Here is a 24,937-nt window from a genome sequence, read left to right as displayed (position 1 = left end):
AAACAATTTGGCCATGACAATTGGGTTTACCTCTTTGCTCTTCTTGGTAGAAAAGAAACCAGATGATGGTTTTTACATCCTGGACAAAGAGAACATACCCAGTAACCCAGAGTCTTTAGAGCCATTCCTGACAGTTTGGATTTTCCCAGCTTGGCGGGACACAATGGCAACTTCTGGCATCCAAGTCCCTGCAGACACATTGCCTCTAAAGTCCTGCTGCCTGCAAGACATCAATCCCTACTGACATTGCCAGTGTAGGATTTACCTGCCCTAATTTAGACACCTGAAAGCTACTGAAGTCCAAGCTTGTCACTCTAGTCTCTATCTGTGCCCAAAGGCAAAGCATAGGTGACTCACGCCACACTGTGACAGACCTCCAAGCTAGAATTCCAGGTTCATACAGCCTGGAGGAACCTTCCTGCACTGACCGTGGGGAGCACAGCCCAACTCCAGCATTCACATTTCCACCCAAGGAGCTCACAGCCATACATGTTGCGCATTAACCTTTGCTTTTTATGTTCATTGCTACCAACTTTTTATGCACGCCTCCAGCATACAAAAGATTTTCAGCTCTTAAAACCCACCAGCAGTCGGGGTTTGCAATGTAGCCTAAATGCAAAACGCAATACAGGAGAGTTTGAGACCTGCTGGGCACCCAATGGCCAATAAACATGGTTGCATTTTCTTGCCAGCATTATTTTTCCTGCTTGGTAACATTTAGCTGAGGGACTAACAAGAAGCTTCTCCACATGCCTGCACATGGAGGTTTTATTTCCTTCTCCTGTGAGAACGGGGCTCATGTTTGATTTGCACTGACCCTTCTTCCCACACGATGCCAGATCTCCATCGCCTTGGCCACGGGCCACGCGCTGCGGTTTGAAGCATGGTCCCTCAGGTAATTATCCGAGGAACACTTACATGGAAATCGATGGTATAAACCCACAGCTGTCAGCCCGGGCTCCGAGTCCAGCTGAGCCAGAAAGGGATTCAAAGAGAAAAATCAGCTGCTAAATTAAAGTGTCAGGATGGGGTTTTTTGTCCTTCCTTATGGAATCTGAAGGGAGGGAAAGGAGAAAAGTGGTTCTTCTTGGTGAGACAAACCTTAGATGTCTGAAAATGTTGATCAGATTCCTTCGTGCCTCCAGCTGTTCTCGTGCTGGACTGGGCACGCTTTCAAAGGGAAATTGCTCGGAGACCAAAGCACACACTCATTGGCACGAAGGATTGAGGCATCTGTTAAAAGGATTTGGACTTCTTTGAGAAAGTTAAAATCTTTTACACCAGTTTTTGTGTTAAAGTGCTACAATAAAAAGAACCCAGTAAAACCAAACACAGCGCACAAAGTTAATAGGTAGGATATCCGCTGATTCACTCTGTTATTTCCTAGCAGGGCCTCCCCTAGCTCTAACTCCAGGGCTTTCTCTTGCCATACCTGGCCTGACTTCAGTCAGTGTCCTAAAGATCCTCTTCCCGGTTTCTCAGGTTCTTTTTTACTTTCTTCTGGGGAAACACAAACCTGCACTGGTACAGACTGACTCAGCTGGGAGGCTGAGTGTCCAGGTAGTGCTATCAGTTAAAAAATGAAAAGCTTTGCCTATTTTCAGAGAGCTTTTACCATGTGCCACTCACAAACTTATCACCCAAACAACAAAATCTTGTTATTCACTTATCAAGGCGATTCCTCAGTTTCTGATTACCTGAATCCCAGCATCTTGAGAGCGCTCAGAGCCTCCTGCTGAGCCACCACAAACCCAGTCAAGGAGTTTTGGAGGACACACGAGACTCAGAGTCTGGGCAGAGGGGAGTGTGATGCTTATCTTCAAAGAGGCAAAACAGAAGCCAACCATTTCTATATCAATACCCAGAAAAATGCAGCAGTATAATCAAACTATTTATAAGCACCTGGAAGATAATGATCAAATCACTTAACAGCCCACGTACATCTGTCAGGAACAAATCACATCAAACTGATCTCATTTCCTTCTGTGATGAAACACCAGTCCCTTGAGGACAGAGCCAAAATAGCCGTGTGCATGGATCTGGTGTTCGGTACGGCTTCAGTTCGAGGTTTTTATGACATTTCCGTAAGGCAGCTAAGGATTGCTTGCAAGGGCAGGGCAAGGGGTGGAACTGGATGAGTTTCAAGGTCCCTTCCAACCCAAACCGTTCCACGAGTCTATGATTCAACTGCTTACTGCCTTTGTGCTTGTGAACTGGGAAAGTAGAAGTGGTTCTGGAGCAGAACGGGAGTGCTGGGTGCTGCAAGCTGATGGCTCCCCTCACTTATTGCTGCAGGCTGGAGAAGCACAAGCAGGCATCTCATCAGCCTACACTTCCCAAAGGAAGCCACATCAGTGCAGAGCTTCCCAACAGCTCCTGGCCTCTCTCTGGAATGCATTTAATTTAAAAGAGAAAAAGAGGGAAAGAGGTGGAGCAGGGAGAGAAGAAAGGAAGAAAGATTCCAGGCCTAAGATTTATGGAGAGCCAGGTCAGTGGGAAAAGGGAATTAATAACTAAGGGTTATGGGGTTTGCATGTGGATGGAGATAACTGGGCTGCACTTGGACATTCACAAGATGTAACTGGTAATGAGAGATGAACACAGAGCACCCAACCCCAGCTATGTGGTTGGATCCAAATTGATGCTCGCTACTACAGTGGTACGTATGTATGCCTTTTCCCTGCTGCTTTATCCAGGGAGAGAGGAGTTTGAGGCTGTTTGGGGCACAATTTGCTTCTTCCAACATTTCCCAACAGCACAACTGAGAAGAGGCAAAGACTACCCTGGATTCTAAATGGATTGTTAGTTGTTCAAGTGATCAAACCTGAAGCAATAACAAGGGCTTAACATATTTACATGTGCTTATAGCAATCAACACAAGCATTAACAAATCACACCGCCTTTATATCCGCGTTCCTAAATCTTCATCTCAAACAGGAACAAGAAGAGCCAGGGAGAAACCTCCACTCCTGTTATTGCAGTCGATTGGGCTAAATGACCACAGAGCTAAGCTGAAGCGCTATTCTCACTTGTTGTCTGATGCTACCCACGGTGCAGCCCCCAGCTCTGGCCAGAACTGGTCCCTCACCAGCAGCACCAGAGTCCTCCCTTTCGGATTTCACAGTCTGCAGGCATTCACTTGTCTGAAACTGCTCCCACCCATTACCCATTTCCACTAAAGAACTAACAACTTCCCACAATCCAAACCAGTCCAGGACAGCAAGACTGGTGATTTTAATCAGTTTGAATCCCCAACTGTGGCCACGAGTCTGTGGGCCAGGCTGAGGGCTACAGCGCAGCTCAGGGTGAACCCACACCAGTCTCAATGGCTCGCACGGAACACAGGGCTTTACTTACTATAAATCAATTAGCGATCTAATTTCTGCCATAAAGTTACAAATGAAGAAGTGCAGGAATGCCTTCTCATTTTTCAGGAAAGCGGAAGGCACAGATAAATCAGCCCTTTCAGAGCTCCTGCGCTGCAGGAACCGAGCAGACAGAGCAGCAGCTTCACGTTTCACAGGATGAATACTTGTAGGGTTTGGGTTTTTTTTTTTTTTGGAACTAATTAAAACCCCACTGAAATACAGGAACGCACTCAATCATTCTGAAACCATTTCACCGGGTGTCACCCACCCTGAAGAATGTTCCATCAGCCACGACAGACCCTAAACCAAAAGGCATTTATTTCTCTCCTCCTCTTTCTCTTTGTCCTTCTGGAGATAAGTGTTACAGCCCAAGCCAGCTGCAGGAAGGAGGGACCTCCAGACCCTTTAATCAGTGAAACACTAGACTTCTACTTTTAAACCCTGTCACAGAGGAGTCCTGGGTATGAACACGCCGAGGTCGGCACGTTCTTGCGAACCCGGGCACTCACCGGTGGCCCGTGTCTTCCGTTAAAGAGTCTCAGTGCTCTCTGACTCAGAGCTAAAAGCTCACGTTACTTGAAGACGATCTCAGTTGAAGCATCGTCTGGGTTTGTCAGCAGCCATCGGGCGCTCTGCCCATAAAGCTATAGTCACTAGCGCACTGCAGCTTTTGTTAACGATATCCCATGGAAGGTACAACAGCATCCTGCAACCGAGTCAGACACTGGGAAACCAGTATTAAGACAAGTCTGGCTCAAGTACTAGGTACGATAAAGACAACAGAGCTGCCTGTGCTGTTTTATTTTCTTTATGATAAAGAGAAACTTGATTACAAAGAATTAACAGAAAGGCAGCACAGTTTTATGGCTTGGTATGTTGCAAGTCAGAAAGAAATCAGATTAAGAAGAAATTACTTAATTTATTATCTTTGTTTCTACAACTCTCACAGCCCCAGTATCTGAACAACCTATAAATATCACCCACTCCATTCTCTATGAAGCAGGAACACATAATCCCTATTTTATATGCTGGGAAACAAAATGCCTTGGCCAAGGTCACAGAGTCTGTGGCAGAAGATTGCTCTTTCGTGCTGCATGTAGTCAAGCTGCGTAACAGCTTGTCACAGATGTGGGGCTGCACTGCCACACCACAGATGCAGTGCTGTGCCACCACATCATGGATATTGTAGTTGACTAATCTCAAAGATTCAAAAAGGGTTGGATCAAGTCACAGCAAATCCCTTGAGGGCTACAAAACCGAAAGAAATCAGCTCACAGTTAAAGATACTCCTCAGACACAGCCTACTGGACGCAGGCTGGCAGAGCAACCACTCGCCTTTCACCCACACTTTCCACCAGCTCCAGGCACTGCCAGAGACAAGAACTGGGGTTGGACAGATATTTGATCTGATCCAACATAACCAATACAATCCCTGTGTCTTCACACTCCATCTGCTATCCTCGGTCTCCAAGAGGAGGGGAACTGATACGGAATTTCTGTCCTTTAACACAAACTTATAAAGAACAGAATTGCTTGCCCTGGTTCTTGTTTAACCCACCAAGGATTGTCCTGTGGAAATCAGAGCACGGAAGTCCCCAACATAAAGAGAAAGGAAAGGGGAATATGATGAGTCCTTATCTCATTGAAAAGCAACCATTGTACCCCATCACTGATCTCTTGGACCCTACAGGAGGGTTGCAAAACCATGCAGGAGACAGCTGCTAAGGATTCGGCAGAAAGCAAATCTCATTTTAATACTATCCTGATTTTCCTGCTCTTTGGGATAAAGAAGACAGACAGAGGGATCAAGGAAAGAGTACCTGGAAAGTGTCTGCTCGAGCAGGAATAAGCCGTTGCTGCTTTCTCCAGCCCATAACGCTGGGAACTGTGTGCCAAGTGGCGTTGTGTCAAATCGTTGCTGTAGGCACCTGGTGGAAGCTCCACAAGCAGCTGCTCCAGGAGGATGGGCTTGAAGACCATAAGGGACTGAGACCATGGCCAAGTCTGAACATCGCAATGCTTCCTTTGATCTGTTTAGGCATCATCTTTCTAGACAACAGATGATGCCTGGAACAGCTCCCTCTCTGCCTATGCACAGTGACACAGTTTCCAAATTTACACCTACATTCTGCAGCAATTCTGACAGAGGGGGAGACACCGAGGGTTTCACATCCAGCAAAAATCCTGCTGTGAGGCTGAGGGATGAGACTGCTCAGGAAGGAAACGTGACAACACCACAGACTTGAGTTACTGGAGGAAGAACGGTGCCTCGAGAGGCAGAGGTTTCACTCAGTGACTTAGAACAGCTTCTCCTGAGCAAAGGGAGAGAGCACCCACGGTGAGAAGGGTCAGATCAACACCAATCTGGCCAGTACTTGAGAGACACAGCTGGCTGAAACCTTTTAGCTGCCGCAGAAAGTCAGTCTCAGGCACAGGGATGCTGAATAGTGCCAAGATCATGAAAACTGCAGTTCAGCTGAATGAAACAGGGTTTGTGAATGGCCAAACGTGCTACAGCAACTCCTAATACAGCAGGGATGCATCACCAACTGCAGAATTAGGATGGATGAATACATGCAGCTTCATCTAATAATAGATAAATGTGCTTTTTACTATTTGCTGTGAATTTCCTATTATAGAGCTTTGCTGCATCTGTTTCTCACAGAAAGGGAAACAGAGACAGAAACCATGACATTACTGCACTCCTGGCGAGAGGTGGCCAAGGACTTTGCTGGCTGACATTGCAACCACACTTATTTTGCACACTGGTGGCACCCTCCACCTGAACTCCCACGATCAGAACCAGAGCAGAGGAATCAGCAGCAGATTGCTCATCCCATTGCCACACTGGTGGCTGCACAGAGTTAAAACACCCGCTTTTTCCACCTCCCGTGCTCCCTGCCAGCCCTCCCACCCCACCAGGCGGTGCAGCATCCTGCTCAGCTCAGCCGGATTCCTTGTGCAGTTACTAAAGTAACTGGTGGTAACAGCTCAGCCGTGCACAAACCGTGACTGCCTCAGACAACAAGGCTTTCGAAGACATCGGCAGCTTTAACAACTTCTGGATGACCCCATGAGTTGTTAGGTTAATCCCTACCCTTTCCTAAACTGGTAAGGAAAAGCAATGCAGCCCAACAAGGAGGGCTTGAAAGCCTGGTCGAGGGCAAACACGTTCCAGTTTGCTGCAGGTGAGGAACTACCCAGGCTTCCAGGAGGCCTTGTGGGATTTCCAGGAGATTTCACTGTAGCAGGAGGAAATGATCCTGCTTCTGCAGGAGCGGCTGCAGATAGACCGAGCGTGCCTGTGTTCAGCCTTCAAAGGCTCAGTAATTTCAGCCACTTGGCTCTCCTGTTCATGTTGTTTATCTTAAAGAGTTGTTTGGAGATGCATCCAAAACAAAAAAAAAGCAGAATCAGAGAGAGCAGGCCCAGCTTAGCAACCACAGAACAGCTCCTTGTTCTCCTGAGCGAGCTGTAAATTCAACCCTCCCTCAAGTATTGCATTAGCAAAGAACTCTGTTTTGACAGGACGGGTTACAGATTGGCTTCTGGGGACAGAAGGGTCCAGCAGATCAGCCAGGGGCTCCTCATCTCCAAGATGAAATGGTGATTGGGGGTTTTTTTTCCCTTTCCTTTTTTTCTTCCCCCCTCCTTTGCGTGTGCTCTCATCCTCGGTCACTGGTTTCCAGAGAAGCAGCGATCACGAGGAGGTTCCCATGGAGCGCCCTTGATAAATGACCGTGCTGGTGCATAGCTCCAGCACACAGGGCTTGGAAAATGAAACTTAATCCAACACTGTCTCAAATTATTGAATAAATGAGGCAGCCTGGGAAACAAGCACTGTGGGCAGGCTTCGTTCAGGAAGCACATTTTTCTCCTTAGTGCCCAGGAGTCAAAATTCTTGGGGCTATGTGAAAACCCGCAGCGTCCCCAGGCTCGTGCACTGTTCGGGGCTGGTACCACTGCTGGCCCTTGAAGTGACATCACACAGAATTAAATACGACCTATATTCCCAGCAGCAGGTCATGAGTGAGACATCGGCTCGTTTCTTTTCCTGAGACACTAATAACAGTGTTTGTTTAGAAAGGTCCAGATTCAGCGATCTGTACAGCAACAAAATTTTCAGTGAAAATGAGCATAAAACGTGTCCTACTTTGTAACCAGCATTGCTGGACAGACTGGCTTGGAGTTCGGGGAGGTGAAGATGATGATAAAATAAACAAACATCCCCATGCCCCATTTACTGTTACAAACTAACAGAGACACTCCACTATCACTTAGCGTCTACTGAAGTCATATACAAGACCTCAAGCTCACCAGTTACACAGTGGTCATTTACTTTAAATGAACATTTAAAACCACATTAAAGCTTTGGGGGGTTTTAACCCTTTTTCTAACTGAAAGGAAAAGAAAATCCATCTAACGGGGCCATTCTCCAAAGTCCCTCTCTGGGAGGGCTCCCTTGCCAGTCACAGGCAAGGGAAAGCTGGCAGCAGCACTTGGAAGACTTGGCACAAAGCTCCTTCATCCTCACAGAAACCAGAGCGGAGCAGAAGCCTTTGTCCAGGGTTTTCTACCAGATCAGGAGCTCAGCAATCGCCACAGAAAGCCTCTGCAGAAGGACTCATTCCTTTCGGTGCATCCACAGCCCTATCCTGGCCCTCAGTCTGAGAGCTGGGCTGGCAGCAGGGCTGACCCCTCGCAGGGTTTGGAGGCAGCAACCACTCCCGCAGCGGTGAGCTCGCCTTGAAAAGAAAAAGCTTTTCACTAAGCCTCCCTCTCTGACCTTGTCTGTGCCTGAGCTGAACACTTAGGTGCTCCTGGGGGCGTTCCTTGGCTTTGGAAGAAATTCTTCTGCATTCCAACAGAGCACAGTAAGGTAAAGAGGAAGGAAAAGAAGCATCCCAAGCTTTTCTCTTCTCCCACTGCCGCTTGGGCTGTAACTCGGTGAGGAAGTAGCAAAAGCAAACCCAAGAGAAATAAGGAAACAAAACATTGAAAACAAGGCACAAAGAAAGTTAAACAGAGCATCTTGCATTTGTTGATCTTTCCTAAGCATCACCGACTCCAGAGTTTCCTGGGTGGGTGGGGAGGTGTTCAGGAGTACCATAACTCCCGTCATTTATCTCTGTCATTAGCATGGGGTCTCTGCTCGCGGCTCGTCTCGTTGTTCTGCCCTGTGATGAAAACCCCACAAGGTGACCATTTGCGGCGCCTCCCCAGAGAGCGTGTGTGCGCTTTAGGCTGAGATATTTAGGCTACTTCAATAACTCGGCAAGCACGCACAAACACCAGGAGTTCTAGAGCAGCCATAAAAAGTACAGTGGGGAAACAGCCTGAAAAACACTTGTACCTCAGCCAGAAACTTCACACCAGCTACGAGCGAGACTGCAGGAGAGCAAGGACATGCTTAAACAAACCATTAGCTCGTTGGAATAAACTTTGCTGCTGTCCACAGGGGAACATTACAACTCAAAGCTTACCCTGCGGGTTTTATTCCAACACTGAGACAGGACAGGTAAAATCTTCCCTGAATTCCCAAGGAGCCGCTCCCCCGGTGCTGCCAGGCTGCCTTCCTACCATTTCCATTTTCACTTGTTTTTTTTACCTCGCTCCTTTTGTAAATCATTTCCTACCCACGGAGTCTGCACTGCCCATATCGCAACAAGTTCCCTTTGCTCACATTGTTTTTTTGCTACTATCACTTAGAAACAACACGGTTTAGAAAAGCCTCAAAGCAATCCCCCTGAACCTTTAGAGCTGTGACTCTCGATTCCATACACGTCTATATTCAACCCCAGCTGCTGGAGCACATCCCGCTCCTCACAGCCCAAATAAAAGCTGCAGCAAGAGCAACTCTGCTGCTGGTCAGATGGGTTGGAGTCTGGTGAAAAGGCCTTCTCCTTGCTGTGCCACCCCAATGCCTCTGGAAACAAGGCTGGAGAAGGAATGCGTCTTTGTAGGCTTTAGTCTCAAAGCAGCATCTCTCAGTAAAGTCTAATCCAAACCCATCCCTCTACCGCTGTCATCCACATCCCAGATCGAAGCTGGAGATGGTCGTGACCCATTTACAGACTTCAAAAGCTGCCTCCATCCCTTCTTCATTTTATTTCTCCAGCCTGGGAAAAGGCAGGCGCGGACTAAAAGACTGGTGGTGACTTAGAGGATTTATGAACTCAGGGTTGCACTCACCACTTGAAAGTGGCAATTCAAAGACCCTACTCAAAAATTCCTCTGCTAAATGGAACCACAGGGGGAGTTTGGGATGGGCAGCATTTCATCTCATGAGCAAGTCTGGCAGGGTCCAACATCAAAGCAACCGTTTGGCCAAAAGCACCAGGAAGACTAAAGTCACTGCAAAAACAAAGCTTAAATCTCAGATTTAATCTTGAGGCGAGAAATGAGGCCTCAGCACGGCACTAGTTAACGATCCAGACTTACACCAAAATGCTTCCATCCCAGCCCGTTTCTCCCAAGTGCGACTGACAGGAACATTAACCTGTCACAGGGCTGTGAATGCCACTTGTGCCAAGTGGAGGCCCAGCCACTGCCATGGCTTTAGACCCCACCCGTCACGTGCAGACCCATAACTCGGTGAATCCAGTGACAGTCAATGCAGAGAGCACAAAGCAGTAATTCCAGGCAGTCTCCAAGCATTCAGTAACACCATGCAGAGATTCCACAGCCAACCTCAGCAGGGAAGGACCCCGCCCCCAATTCCCAAGATGAGGAAAATCCCTCAGCAGATCCCATGGCCCTGTCCAACAGCTTAGTGTCTTCTACCAGCTACAGGGGCGAGAGGTTCCATAAGGAAACCTCCGTTCCACAGCACCTTCACCCTTGCCCATGCACAGAGCTGCCCCATGAGCAGGTTTTCCCCCAGCTCCCATCGAAGCCACTTTACAACCAGGACTTTCTGCGCCACAGATTTTCTAGACGTGAGACAGGAATAACAATGCCATCCTTTGCAGCAAAGCCCCACAGTGATTCAGGCGCTATGTTATGTACAAACTAGGTATTTTTCTTATAATTCAATCTTGCTAACACTGAGGTTTCACCATGATGGATGGATGGTTTGGGGTATGGTGTAGACATTTCTGAGCAAGCTGTTAGCAAAGTCCACAAACCCATCTGCATTCAATTTGACGCTTATGATTTTCCAAGGCTATTTATACATCGTGGCATTCTTAACCTCCGTGGCTTTGCATCTCCCCACATCTTTCAATCGCATAATTGAGCTGATGAAATGGTCCCTGGGGTACTTATTTCACGATACCATTATCAAGACTGTACAACGCAGATACCCAGTGCTGGTAAAGCTCTGAAAAGGGAGCTGTGAACATCAGGCAACGGCAACGCTCCAGCCACAGTCATCCTTTGGTGCCATTCACACAGTGAATGACAAACGCACACAACGATGAATGAGGCATACGGCACTCAACTCAATTAACCAGGCAAAGAGCTTTGCAATAGCTTTTCGGTGCTGACAGCTCGGCGATAATGAAGCTTAGTTATTCATTGCACTGTAAAACGCAAAGCAGATCATCCAACCTGGAGGAGGGAAAGAATAATGTTTGTCTAATTTATCATGTTTCCAACTGACAAATAACTTAGGCTCATAAAAATAGAAAGGAAGTGAAGCTTTAATCCTCTCTCCTTTCCTACTCAGTGGAACATTTTTAAAGCACACATTTGCATTCTGGACCACGGATCCCTGATCCTCCTAAACGCTGCTGCATAGCAGTGGTTTCACACGCCGCCCCAGTCCTATTCCAACATATTCAAACCATAAGGCAAGAAGAAATGGGGCATTTGGGAGGAAGGGAGATGCAGGAAATACCCTGGAAAGCAAGGGAGCCTGGGATTTTATCCCACTTCATAACGCAGCAGAGAAAGGAATTAAACATGCTGACCACATAATCAAGAGTAGTTAAAAAACCCACCTCCTCCTAGGCACGAGTGTTTGTATCACATAATCTCAGGACACAGCCGCTGTGTCTGTGTTTGGTCTGGTCGCCCTAGGTTGCCTGTGATCAATGGACAGACGAGTGAAATCACCTTCTGGATCTCCATCAGCTCCTGTTCTGAGCAGACCCTTGGGGAAGGCTCTCCTCCTGCTCTGATTAGGAAGGGCCTTTCAGACAAGTCCGGCGCTCACGAATCCCGCTGACAGTCCCGAGGAGCGGGGCCATGAGTCCCTTTGCACAGCGGCCAAAAGTCCGCGGCAGGCAGCCCGTGTGCTTCCATGAGGTCTGCGTTTGTCCACAAGTGTTTCACCTGCTGGTGGTTTGATTCAAAGATGCCAGAGCCTCAGTCAGAACGGTGAGCATAAAGGTGGCCATCGCTGCCACCAGCATACGCAATGTTAGTGCTCACTCGGAACAAACACTCATCGTTTCTAGGGGTCAGCCGAGCTCCTCAATCCTTCCACAAGAGCAATGCTCCCCTGAAAGCAATAATTCCTGATGAGAATCTGCAGCCAAAAATTCTGCCCGGATCTCCACCCCTACAGTGTCCTGTGCACCTCATGTACAGAGCTCAAAGCAATTTTTTCTTGTCTGTAGCAGCTTTTTATGGTTTGAATTCCTGTAAGCTAAAACCACTATTGCTCCGTTATATCAGCTACACTAAAAGGAAGGAGCCTAAGCCTGCATGCGTGCAAGGAAACTGTGCACACACCCCAGGGCCAAGGGGCTGAAGTCTTCAAACTTCTATCTTAAGAGTTTGCAGGTAGCCCACCGCGATCTGGGTACCATCTCGAAGACAACTGAATTACAGCAGCTTCAAACTTCAACAGAGCAGCTCTCAACACTGAGACAAACACCTTAGAGAAGAGAGGATTATCTACACAACAAAATCCTAAGGAAAAACTGTGAGACTGGGATCACCGCACCAGAAGGTGCTAACTTTGCTGAACCTCCAAGCCTCACTTCAAATCCCATCCCCAGCCGAAAGCCACAAGTCACCAGCCTCAATCCCTCTGAGAGCCAAAGGGAGGACATGCTCCAGGCGCGGTGTACAAGTGGGAGATGACAGTCATCTCCCACACGTCCATGGCGGGGCAGTGTGTGGGTGAGTCCCAGGTCAACCCAATGACATCAAGCTCTTCCTCAGCCCCTGCTGGCTCTGTTCCCTACAGCTGGAAGCTCAGGCTCACCAGCAGCTCCCGCCCCGGCACTTCCCGCTGCCAGTCTCGTGGCTCTGCCAGCCACTTCCATAGCACATGTGCCACCAGTAGACAGCACCTTGGCACCAGGCATAGGCCTTCCAGGGCAGCTCCTCCAAACAAGAAGTTCTCCATTCCCAGCAAGCAGTGAAGCGACTCCGAAATGCAGGCTGGGGACAAGGCAGGGAACCGGGAAAGAACCACACGTACCTATCACCTATTTAGCAACTGCTGAACAAGCCCTTCTGTACATATTGCCCAAGCGAGAGGAACAGAACAGAGGCTCTTTTCGGAGCGTAAGTCAATAAATTTGAAGGGTGGGAATGCCAACACACCCTTCCAACTCCAACCGCTAAATAAGGAAACATACGTGGAAATTAGAGAGGAACAAATGCTAACCAGACCTAGGGGAGCTTTCTCCTTTTCATCCAAAAGGCAATAAATGTCACAGAACTGAGCAGCAAATCATTCACAACAATGTCCTTAGCAAGCATGCTGTCAAAGCACAATCTGAGTCACTGAAACAACTGGATGCTATTTCAGGACTCTTTTTTTTTTTTTCTTTAAGGCTCGTGAAGTGCAAGTGGCTCAGATTGCGCTTTTGTACGCGCTAACAACAGGCGTGTTGCTTGGCCAAAGCTGATCTGCAGAGCTTTGCTTTTTGGGTTTTATTTCATGCTGAAATGCCTCCCCAACCTCCAGCCGCGGGGCCAGGACCCAGGGAGGCCATCTGCCCAGCTTCGCATCCAAAGTGGGATCAGCTCCGCTCTTATCGTTCCTGACATGTTTGCCTAAGTGGCTCTTAAACTTTGCCAGCACTGGAGGCTCCGCAACCACTGCAGGCGCTCTGTGTGTGTTTTATATAAATCAGCGGCTCATCTCAAATTGAATGCTACATTTAATTTTGCTCACTTGCATCCAAAAAAAATGTTTAAAACATGCAAACTAATGTTGAAAGATGAGAGTGCCTGTCCATAAATGCCCACCGCCCACACTGCTAGGCTCCCAGCAGCAGCTCCCAGGGCATCCCAGGAATGCACACACGCTCGCGCCCACTGCTGCAACCCAGGCAAACCCAGCCAAGGGCCCCGAGGAGCCCACAGAGCAGACACGGGTTTATGGAAAGCAGGGTTAGAGTACCGATTACAGACCACTCAGTGGTTTAATCACTCAAAGCTATAATTACATGGCAGTTTCCACTCAGCTGAGGAGCCTGCTGCACTGCAGACCACCAAATTCTGGGGATGCAAAATTTGCCTCAAGATTTTAGCTCATTCTACATAAATGCTCACATTTGCACCACGCTGGGAACATAAATTCTATTCTGCAGCTCGAGCTGGGATTTTGCGAAGACTTCATTTGCTTGCAGTGCACTGCGGTTCATCCATCTACTTAACCAGCGCCTTCAAATCATGCAATGACTTTATCCACACGGTCCATCAGTTACTTTTCCTTTGTTCCCAGTTACCAAGCACTTCACTAAATCAGGTCACTGACAAAGCAGTAACTTCCTTCACTTCTTACAGTTCTTTGTGATCATTGCTCCCATTCCCACTGAGCCCTGGAGTGCCAGGAGCTCTCATTTTTATAAAGAGGGTCTGCTTTGGGCCATTTTCCTCCAAATTATTTATTAGCTATCATTTCTACTTAAACCAAGCTCACTCTTTCTGTCAGTCTGTAATTAAGTGTAATCAATTTCCTTTCAAGCTTCTAATTGTCTTTGTCTCACATTTTTGGGTCTCTGGTTAAAACACATAATGAAAAGCCACCCAAACCCTCGGAACAAGGGGAAGCACAGCCGGACTCACCATGCCAGGGGTTGTAAAACCCCTCAGAAAGGGCTTTTCATCAGCTGGTTTTTTTCCAGATACACTTGGCAACTTAATATTATTCCTCACCATCTCGGTTATAGAGTTTTTTTGCTTTTATTTGGTTTCCCTTGTATTTATTCTGTATTTACTTACCCATGCAGTACATTTTGGGTAACTCTTTCACTGAACTGATTTACAGAGCAAAAGCCTGTTTCAGTGTCTCCTTCGCTGATTTCTTTAGTTACTTCCACCCTAAGTGCAGGTGGAGTTCCAACATGACAGCATATTTTTCCTAATTAGAGTGATACGCAGTTTGGGGAAAGCATTTCTTTCTAATTGCAAAAACACTTTCTCATGGCAGAGTTAACAGTTGTGACGCACTGCAACTTCTTGGCTAACAAATTAATTTGGTAGGTTTCTATTGACATCCTCTCATGGAGATTCCAGATTTACAGCTTCCAGCCAGGAATCAAACATACTTGTTACTAAAAGCATTGATTAAATAACCGCCCGATACTAATCAAAAGGAAATGCACTGTGGGGCACAAGGATGACATAGATCTGCTGCTAATCAAAACTCGTTTCCTCCAGTGTTGCTGTAAGATACGCTCAAGCCAGACAGGGAAGGTGGGATTTTCAGGAGCCCTCAGTCTCTCTGTATCCCAGCAAACTTTGTAAGAACTGCCTATGCTCAGCAATCTCTGACAAGTCAAACCAGAAACACAAAATCCACTGGTTTTCAGGCCAAAAGAGAACTCATCCTTTCCTGGAAAGTTTTGCTGCTCTCAGTTAAGAACCAAATTACGGATTGCAAATGAGGTCCCCTCCACATCCCTTAAAGGAAAAACATCATCTTTGTCTCACTAAACGAACCAGGAAACCGGCCTGCCAAGTCTCAGATGAAAGAGGTCCTGCACATCAGTGACCCAAGCAGACTATACAAAGGGAAGAAGCAATGGCTGTTCCTCCACTCAATACAGCTCCATGGTTTTGCACTTACAGTGGCTCTGGTGGCACCAGGCTGTCGCTTACTCGCTTCCGATTCATCTGCGCAGGAATGGAGGGCAGCTGGCAGGGGAGCTAGCACGGTGGCGGGATGTATCCTGTTCTTCCATGGATGTTACATACAGCTGCGACGGTAATTTGGATCCTTTCTACAAAGATGTGTGATGGCAAGGTAACTGTTTTTTCTTCCATGTCAGATGAAAATCCAGGCTTCCTCTGAAACCTGCTGAGTCAACGTGGAATGAGAGCAAGGAGCGATAACGCCGTCCAGACCTGCACAAGGGATTTCCTCATCCTCGGGCAAGCAGAAGTGGGAACTGGCAGAAGGCAGCCCTCCTGCCCAGCATGCGCATTGGTCGTGTGTTTGAGCTGTGGGTCAAGGATCATTTGGAAAGGAAGGACCGCAGATCCAACCCCAAACTGGGATAGCTGGGAAAATTTACTGCATGGAAAAAAATCCACCACACTCTATACCTGGTGTACAAGATCCACTTTGAGACAACATTTTCAAATCAACATAACTAAACGCCTTCTGGAAATTTTAAGGAAAAATGCCTGCTTGCAGCGAGATGGCAGAGGAGAAGGACCAGCATACAGATCACATCCCACGGGAAGCAAATGTCCTGACACCTTCAAGGAAAGATCCTTTACACAGAAATCCAGCAGCACAGCTGGAATCAAGTGCCTGGCCCCCATGGATGGAGACACATGGGAAAATGGAACCCAGACAGGAGAGGAAACGGCTCAAAGATTTTGCATCTGACAAAGCTTTTGGGCAGAGATTCAGGATACTACATTTGGACTATGGATTAGGGATGTTACTACGCATCTTTAGAACATAAAATCAACACCAAAAAAAGCCTCCAGAAGCAGAAGCCAGGAGTCTGATCACTCCAAAATTCCAATGACTCAGATGGTGGTTGAGATAACACCGATGGCACAGCAAGGCACAGTGAACTTGTGTCAGGGGAAGAGGAACTCCCCGCTGTGACATGCTGAGCAGCCAAGATGAACAAATGCTGCAGTGTTCCTGATCTTCAAAATCATGTTCGGCATAATCCTACACATCAGATGTTTACATGCATTTTGATCTTATCAGCAGATCCAAGGAGCCCTCGAGGAGACGGTACGCACTGGAGGAAGAAGCGTACAGATTTCTTCCTGTTAAACCAGCTGGATTACAAAGGCGGAGAATATTGCTGAGGATTCTATAGCCTGGCTTAGAATTAACCACAAAAAAGCGGGAAATAATTAAGCTGGAATGACTAAAACTGAAACCCAGGCAGGTTTAGGAGTCAAAAGAAGGTAGAACTCCAGACCAACGTGGCTACAGAGGAATAGTGTGTGTTTATAAAGATTATACATATTCACCTTACTGAAGGTAAACACACATTGCTCCTTGTGGGAGCAAATGGAAGATGAGAGAAAGACAGCAACCCCCAGGAACAGAAGCTACAGCCCTGAACATGAGCTTGTACCTCAGATGTCACTGCAGCAGATGCTGTTGAGGAAAGCCAGAAGGGATAGGTTGGAGCTCAGCAGCAGAGTTGGTGCCCAGGACATAAAGCCAAGGAAGCTGAAGAATCCGTGCTTACATGGTTTGCTTCGGAGTGCACACACAAGAAAGAACATCAACCAGGAGAAGAGTCGCCAAGTAGTCAAGCAAATTCACAAAACAAACTCATCGGCTCTGCTGAATTCCAGGAAGAACCCAGTCCCTCTGGGGTGAGAGATGGCCCAGTTTCTGCTGACACCTACTGACTGCTCTGTTCTTGGTCCTCGGTACGGATCACATCCTGCAGGAAGCAAATGTCCTGACACCTCCAAGGAAGGATCCTTAGCACAGAAATCCTGCTGTGCATCTGGACTCGGGTGTCTGGCCCCAGGGAAACCCTTGCACAAGAAACTGAAGAGCTACAACAGCCTCAGCCCTCACAGTGCACACATCTCCATGGCAGCAGAGCACCCTTCAGCAATACCTCCAGCAGCGTGGCTCTGACTTGCTTTTGTTTTCTCATTCAATTCCCAGGCAAGAAGCAAGTGGCTTCTTGATCAGTGGCCATGTATAACACCGAATCACTGCTCCACCTCCTCACTTTTCTGGGTCCCCAGGCGATTGTCCATTTGGCACTGAGAAACGCCAAAGGCACCCCTGGTTTGCTCCAAGCTGGCATTTGCGATATCTTGTCCCATGTAACTGCACCGCCAACTCCCGTGTGGCCTTTCCCAGTCCCTTGCGCACTCAAGCAAGGTCTCCTGGCTGCAGATAACCCGTACAGGGCAGAGAAACCGATGTGCAGCAGCATGAGCAGAGCTGCACTCCAGCCTCCAAGAGGGTTACAAACCTTCAGAAGGTTTTTGTGAACACTAAAACCTGAAATGTTCACATGGAGGAAGGAGATCATATAGTTGAGTTTGAGACCAACAGGCACCCTTCCGAATAATCTGAGGGTGTAACGTGAAAGCAGTCAGATGAATCTTAGATAAAATCACAAGGGATGAAGCTTATTCAGCCAAGCACCTTTTTACCAATAATTTGCCCCTATCTTAATTCAGGCCGATAATTTGCAATTGCAGACTAAAGAGCTCCAAGTGAACAGCCCTTTTATCAGATATTTTTGTTGTTAGTCAACTTTCCAAGAGGGAATCAGATCCAGATGAAGGCACAGAACAAGCTCAAATCAATCAGCCTCTGACAAGAATTGCAGCCCTCCAGCAAATCCAAACAAAGCATCTTGATCTCGGAAGACATGAATGCAATTAACTGAGGAATCCACAATCATTTACTGCCCTTTGCAAACATTGTTTGTTTCCTTAACAGGTTACAAAAATGGTGACAACCCTGAAAACTCAACAGCCCTAATCACTGCGCTAACAGGATCCAAATGATTCCAGGTTCCCCAAAGGGAAGACAGCTCTCCCAGGTACCCAGGACTGATTGTCTCTGGCAGAGAAGCATTGGCCAACATTTGTTAACCCATAAAACTCTGTCTGGAAGGGGCATTGGAAGTAAAACGCTTGGCCCGCCGAAGTTTACATTTTCCCTGTGTGCGGCGTGCCAGCTCTTTCATTAGCAGCCAAGAAAATGGACCCAGCTCCATTCCAAGTCTTGAAAAATTGTACGAAACAAAACATTAGCAAAGTGATTTTTCCTTGTTTTAATGTGGTTTTCAACATTAGGTTTATTGTTTTGTGGTTTTCTGCAAGCAGAGCATATGTTTGCAATATGTTTATAACATCCCAGGGTTTTAAAGCTACAGTAAAGTCATTTAAAGAGAAACCCTTGCAAATTGAGGAATGTCCCAACCAAACAACAGCTGATGCTTTCACCCTCCCAAGCCTCTTTACAAAAGTGACACTAAACATGAAGCAGCCTCACTGCTTTTGGCTGATAGACCACATTCACTTGGATACGATATTTTGACATCATATCGTAGATGTGTTCTGGCTCTCTTACAGGTTAGCAGCGTTCACTGGTCCACCTGTGGGATGGTACGCACCCTTCTAAGTCTCGGTTAATTCAATACACTATCCAACTCAGTAGCTCTTTCAAAACCAGGGTAGTAGAAGCACTCTTTGGGATTGAGATGATCCCATGCATTTGTCCATTAGTAGATGGGGATATTCAACACAGAGAAATATAGAATCATTGACGTTGGAGAAGACCTCCAAGCTCATCCAGTACAACGCCATCAGCTCAACACCCCCTGTGCCTACTAGACCATGTCCCAAAGTGCCAACTCTACAAGCTTTCTGAATCCCTCCAGGGATGGAGACTCCCCCACCGCCCCGGGCAGCCTCTAACAGTGCTTCACCACTCTTTCCATAAAGAATTTTTTCCTAATACCCATCTAAACTTCCCTTGGCACAACTTCTGGCCATTTCCTCCTGTCCTCTCTTGTCACTTGGGAGAAGAGACCAGCACCCACGTTCACTACAACCTCCTTTCAGGGAGCTGCAGAGAGCAACGAGATCTCTAAGGGGAGACCTCATCACCCAATCCAGCCCCAAAACATGATGTCAAAATGTTAGGCTGGTAACAAAGGAAAAAATACCAATTGACCAGCAGTTGGTGTTTTGGGGCACCGAGAGCCAGGCACTGGACCACAAGAGGCAGCAGGATGGAGGCAGAATGAGTGCCAACAATTCCCGAAGTACTGGCTCCAGAAGTGAAAGAACAGCTCAGGGCAGAGAGGTCATCCGATCATAACATAGCAGTGTGATGGCGATCAGCAGGCAGTTGTGGAGACAGTCACACAGGAAACTCAGGCACTTTGAGGTGAACAGAATCAAGCCACTGCCTCTGAAGCAAGGGGGAATTTTGCTAACTGCAAGGCAAAACTCAAAAGCGAAACAACCATCACAGCTGACTTTGCAGCAGCAGCAGTTCTAGCCAAATAGAGAAAGGGGGAGTGCAGCACTCTTTGTGCAAGCCGTGATCCAGAGCAAAGCACTGAAATGACTTCTGGGCAGTGTCACTTTGCCCAAAAACCACTGCAAGATAAGAACCGCAGACACAGCCATGCCCAGGGATAGCAGGGAGGATGGTCCCCATCTCCTCTTCAAACACCTCCCAGCTTTTCCAAGGGATTTAAAACCGATCTATCTGATCCATCAGAAAACTTGAAATTAGAATGGAAAAAACTCCACAAATACTTTGACAAGGTTAAAGTTGTAAGTGGTCCTGATGCCAAGTTCAGTGCTTCCACACTTCCTATTCCATCGCCCTTTAAATGAGATCTCCTGCGGAGTAACAGGTATCCCTGAGAAATAACCCTGGCACATGACTACGAGCGCTGCTTCCAAATCCTCCGAAGCACAACTTGACGTTGAACAACCCGCACTTTTATTTCCAACAGCAGCTGCGTTTTAAAGAACTGCTGGAAAATTCATGATGAGGTCTATGAAAAATTACAGCAACCACTCTGAAGCCCTTCCCAACTGGACAATGGTCCGGGGCCAGTCTGAGCCCTCTCCTGGGTCATAACCGCACTTTGGGGGGGGGCAGCCAGGAGGTGTTTCTGCTGTTTTCTCAATGTGCTGCAGCTGGGGAAGCACCAGATGACCTGAATTTTCCCCCTTTCAGTTTGTTGCGGGGATCATCACAGCTTAACCACATATTAAAACAAAAAATATCACCCCTTTGGGTATCGGGTTCCTGATGCTCAGGGTGTCCTGCAGTTACTGCTGCAACAGCTTCTGCCTTCAGAGAAGCAGACACCAACTGCAGGAAGCAATCCCTCCAGCGTGGCCTCACAATGCTCTTTTGTGAAGGCTAAACTTGCAATTTATAAAAAGTAATGCTGTTTTATGAACTGCTTGGGACAGCATCATAGCCTGAGATTCGCTCCTCTTTTCCCTAGCGCCCTCATAGCAACACGTCTGGATGGAAGCAGAGAGCAGGAGGCCAGGTGGGATCTGCATGGCACGCAGCCCCCGTGCTCCTCCCCATCCTGCACACAACCCAGCTGGGCTCACAGACTGCCCCCTAACACAGATAAAGTCATTTCGACAGCAAAAAAGTGACACTTCAATAACTTAAATCTACTCACATTATTAACATGGAGGATTTAAGCATGTTCCTTTTTCCACGTTTCTCACTGCGTGGTTTCAGCCTTGGCTTCCCTCTAAGCAGTGCCTCATTCCGGCTGGCAGCTCCCAGCCTGTCCCATGGACCTGGTTCTCCATGTCCCAGCACAATGTGGGAGCGCTGGGGACAGGCAAGATGCCACGGTCTGCATTACGCGCACACCTTGGTTGAGGCAAAACATTTCTCTTGGTAGAACATTTTTCAGAAAGAAAAAACGTTCTATGAAATCCAAGTCTGAGAGAAATGTTGCATGATGTTTTGCTGAGAACACAGGCTCTGAATTTGGAGTGAAATCTGACCTTGGGCCATTCCTTTCTGTCTGTATTTCAGTTTGACTGGGTGGGTAGCACTTTTTCAGTCGGCTTTTCAAACGTGACTCAGTTTTTGACATTTCCAGGCAAAAGCAGAACTCAGCCATTCTTCTACACTGAGTGACCAGCTTTACAAATCAGTAACCGCTGCTGAAACTTAAGGCTTTATCCAGCATAAATCCAGTGACGAGGAGTCCAGTCCTCAGACCACTAGAGGTCCACAGAGCTGTTTCTGCTAAAGCAGCAAAGAACACATAATTTAAACAATGGGCTTCATTCCTCTGACCTTGAAAGTTTCCAGTGTCTCACTTGAAGGTTGAGCTTCTCTCCACACATTGTTGAACAGCAAAGTTTAAAAAGCCTCTTCCTTTTTTGGGTGTATTGTTGGTATAAACTCAGCCATGAACAAGTTTGCAGATGAGACCGGGGCATCAGCAACCACGAAAGACAAAGCAGGGCAGAGGTACCCAGCAGACAGCACAAAAGGCACCTGCCGAGCTCAATCACTTTTGACAGGAATGGAAGTTTAGCACTATTTGGTACCAAAATATTCAAGTCTCCAGGAGGAAAAAAAAAAAAAAAGCTAATATCCATAAAACATCCAACCCAAAGAAGCAAAAATACACAGCCCAAAGACAAAACAGAATGGAATGAATCAAGGAGCCACAGCCACTTCACCGAGATCTCTCTTGTTCAGGCTCCATTATCTCCACTGATATTTTAATGTAACTGAGAATCAACCTGCAGATGTTATTAAATAATGAGAACCGATCTGCAGGAAGAAGGTTCCCATTGCGTATGAAAAGGAACAAAGACACACAGGACAGGCCATCACCTGCAATGCTGCTGAGCCAGAGTCACACCACGTGAACCCAGGCACAACCTGTAAAATGGTGCAAGGAAGGTTAAATAGGTTTAATTTGTACGGTATCGGGCAAGGGTAAAGGAAGACCCAGTCACAGACATATAGGCAAGTCTCTTCTTACTCTCCCCCTCTGTCATAAACCAGACTCTGCAGAGTAATTCACATTTTCTTACTGAAGCCTTATCTACTCACTCACATCCTGCCTGCATAATCGTACCTGCATTCAGAGCCAGAAATACTAAGAAAAATCCCTGTTAGCTAAGGCTCTGTTGCCCTTACAAAGCATCTCTTGTGTATCAGAAGAGTTAATTCTCTCCCTCTTCATCTTCAGGAAAAAAACAAGTGATTTTCTACAGCTGCACTGGTTATAAGGCTACTACAGCAATGCTTTAGTCTTTTATATCTCCTACTGCTCTTCAGCCCACAGTACTGTTAGAGGGAAGACAGCACAGTTCGTCTCAAAGACGACTTTTCCACAGGTAAGCTTTTCCTGTTGTTCTGAAGTTCCAAGGCTGTAACTCCTGGTGTAAGTTCTACTGTTTTTTTACAGAATCAGCTATACTTGCTTGCCAAGCCAAAGACCAGAGGAGTGTCCTGGAGCATGAGAACTGAAAAGGAAACAACGTAAATAAAGAAGAGATCTGATCCCTTACAGCCTTCCCACACATAACTGTTCTTGATAGAAATGAAAATAGTGCTCACTGTCAGGTTTGGCTAAAATAGGATTATTTTTCATTGTCCAGCTAAGAAACTCAAGTGGCAGCAAACAAAATCCATAGTGAAAACACAATTGTTTAAAAACCAAGTCTCCTCCCTACATTACAAAACAACCCTGGCTTATTAGAAGCAGAGATTGGTTTTGTTTTGAATACACAGTTTCCAACACTGTCCCTGCAAAAAAGGCAAAAAATTCCCATCTGCTACTGACGTGCAAACCTACGGCCGTGGCAACACCTGCTCGGTAACGCAGCTCCTTCCGAGGCAGAGGTTAACGACGACATCTGAAGTGTGGTAATCGGACAATCGAAAAGCTTGGCTTTGGCCATGAAGGATAAATGGCAGGAAACTGGAAGAAGAGTAGTTTTAGCCAAAATTGGATGAGTGAAGACCAAAAATACTACCGTAAATAATTCACAACGGAACACAGCCAGGGTTTAGCTATGGGAAAGCTTGAATCTTTTGCAGGATAATAAATTAATCGAAGATGTCTCCGATAGCATGAACAGCACAGCACAGAGCACTAATTGTGAGTGTAAGCACTGAGATGTCAGCACATGGTCGGAGGGGTGGTTGATGACCACAGCAAGGGTCTGTTGGTCTCCACTACCAATGCCTCCGGCACAGCATAAAAGTCTCTTAATTTACATGTCTTACTCATCGCAAAGATAAACAGGTCAAAGCTTGTGTTCTTCACCTTGCTGTCTGGGGCGCTGGCAGGCCTCGCATCCAGAGAAGCTTCAAAAGTGTTAAAATACCAGAAATGTTCAATGTGATTTAATTTATTCAAAATTAAAAAAATGAAAGAAAAAAAAAAAAAGAAGAAGAAAGCAAGTCTGCTGATTCAAGGATCCAGGCCTCCCAACAAACCTCCAAACACAAATCATGCAATAAAACCCAGCTGGCCCAGGCAGCTGAACTCCAGGCAAGTAAATCAACCAGCCAGACAACAGAAAAACACCCCTGCTCTCCCCAGAGAATGGCGCTCCTCCTGCCCAAAGCCTGAACCACCACATCCATCCTGGACTGTGTCAAGAGCCATTAAGATAATGCTACTCCGAATCAAGGTACAGGATAAATCCTAACATCGAGCGTCTGGAGGGAAAGCGCTATGCCAGCAAACTCTTCTAACAAAGGAATGGCCTCCAGTACATTTACAGATAATTTACCTGGAGAGCAACTCTATCGACCACAAAACAGCCATGCAGAGGCAGAGCTTACCCCTCCCAGGGCTGTAACAGCACAACACAGCTTTTTTTCATAGCATCACTGAATCCCCAGGTTAGAAAAGATCTTTGAGGTCATCGAGCCCAAGCGTACCCGTCCACTGCTAAATCATATCCCTAAGCACCTCATCTGCCTGTCTTTAAAACCCCTTCAGCGATAGGGACTCCCACCACCACCACCCTGGGCAGCCTCTGCCAGTGCCCAAGAACCCTTTTGTGAAGAAGTTTTTCCCCATGTCTCATCTGAACCTGCCCTGGCATAACCTGAGGCCATTCCCTCTCATCCCCATCGCCTGTCACTTGGGAGAAGGGGCCCACCTCTCTACAACTTTTTCCAGGCAGTTGTAGACAGCGATGAGGTCTTTCAGGACGCTGCTGGCAAATCCCATAGGCACAAGCCCGCTTTTCCAGCAGGGCCACATCCAGCTACACCAGCACTGGCACCATTAAAGATATAATTCAGCTAATAATGAGCTACTGGCAATATGAAGGCACAAATCAGGTAGAGACCTTGATCTCAGCTTGTAGAGGAGCATACAATTTGGAGTTTCAATCTGTTTACAAACAGGATAATTTGAGAGGGAGAAGTCAAAGATAGCCTGGAGGAAGCTCGCCTCTGTTACACCACACTGGGACTTCCCTGCATAAAATTTGCAGCAGGTCCAGTAGTGAGGAGCGCTGGAGGGGCTTCTGGGTGGGAGTTATGAAGAGTTATAACCGATCATCCAGTCTGGAAATCATTGCTTCTGCACAGCCTTGTTCCAAACCTCATTATTATAAAAGCTTTGGAGAACCTTATTTTCAAAATGAAGCCTTCTCTGTCCAACCCTTCATTACTAGGTTCTATTTCTTAGCGAGGTATCGTTTTACATGGAGTG

General features: G+C 47.0%; 1 protein-coding gene across 7 annotated transcripts in view; it reads right to left on the bottom strand.

The window, feature by feature from the left end:
* The window catches only part of COL26A1 (collagen type XXVI alpha 1 chain), a 133,289-nt gene that overhangs the window by 54,797 nt on the left and 53,555 nt on the right, over nucleotides 1-24,937 (bottom strand). The window contains exon 1 of one of the 7 annotated variants that reach the window (XM_054085139.1): nucleotides 5,189-5,367. The exons of the other annotated variants lie outside the window; for them this stretch is intronic. Within the exon in view, the coding sequence (XP_053941114.1) occupies nucleotides 5,189-5,348 (160 nt within the window). The 5' untranslated portion in view covers nucleotides 5,349-5,367. Of the gene's footprint in view, nucleotides 1-5,188; nucleotides 5,368-24,937 lie in introns of those variants that run through there. 7 annotated transcript variants of the gene reach the window in all.

The sequence above is a fragment of the Cuculus canorus genome, chromosome 20 (genome assembly GCF_017976375.1).
Source record: "Cuculus canorus isolate bCucCan1 chromosome 20, bCucCan1.pri, whole genome shotgun sequence".
In the NCBI taxonomy this organism is placed as follows: Eukaryota; Metazoa; Chordata; class Aves; order Cuculiformes; family Cuculidae; genus Cuculus; species Cuculus canorus.
This window is presented reverse-complemented; position numbering and strand designations above follow the sequence as displayed.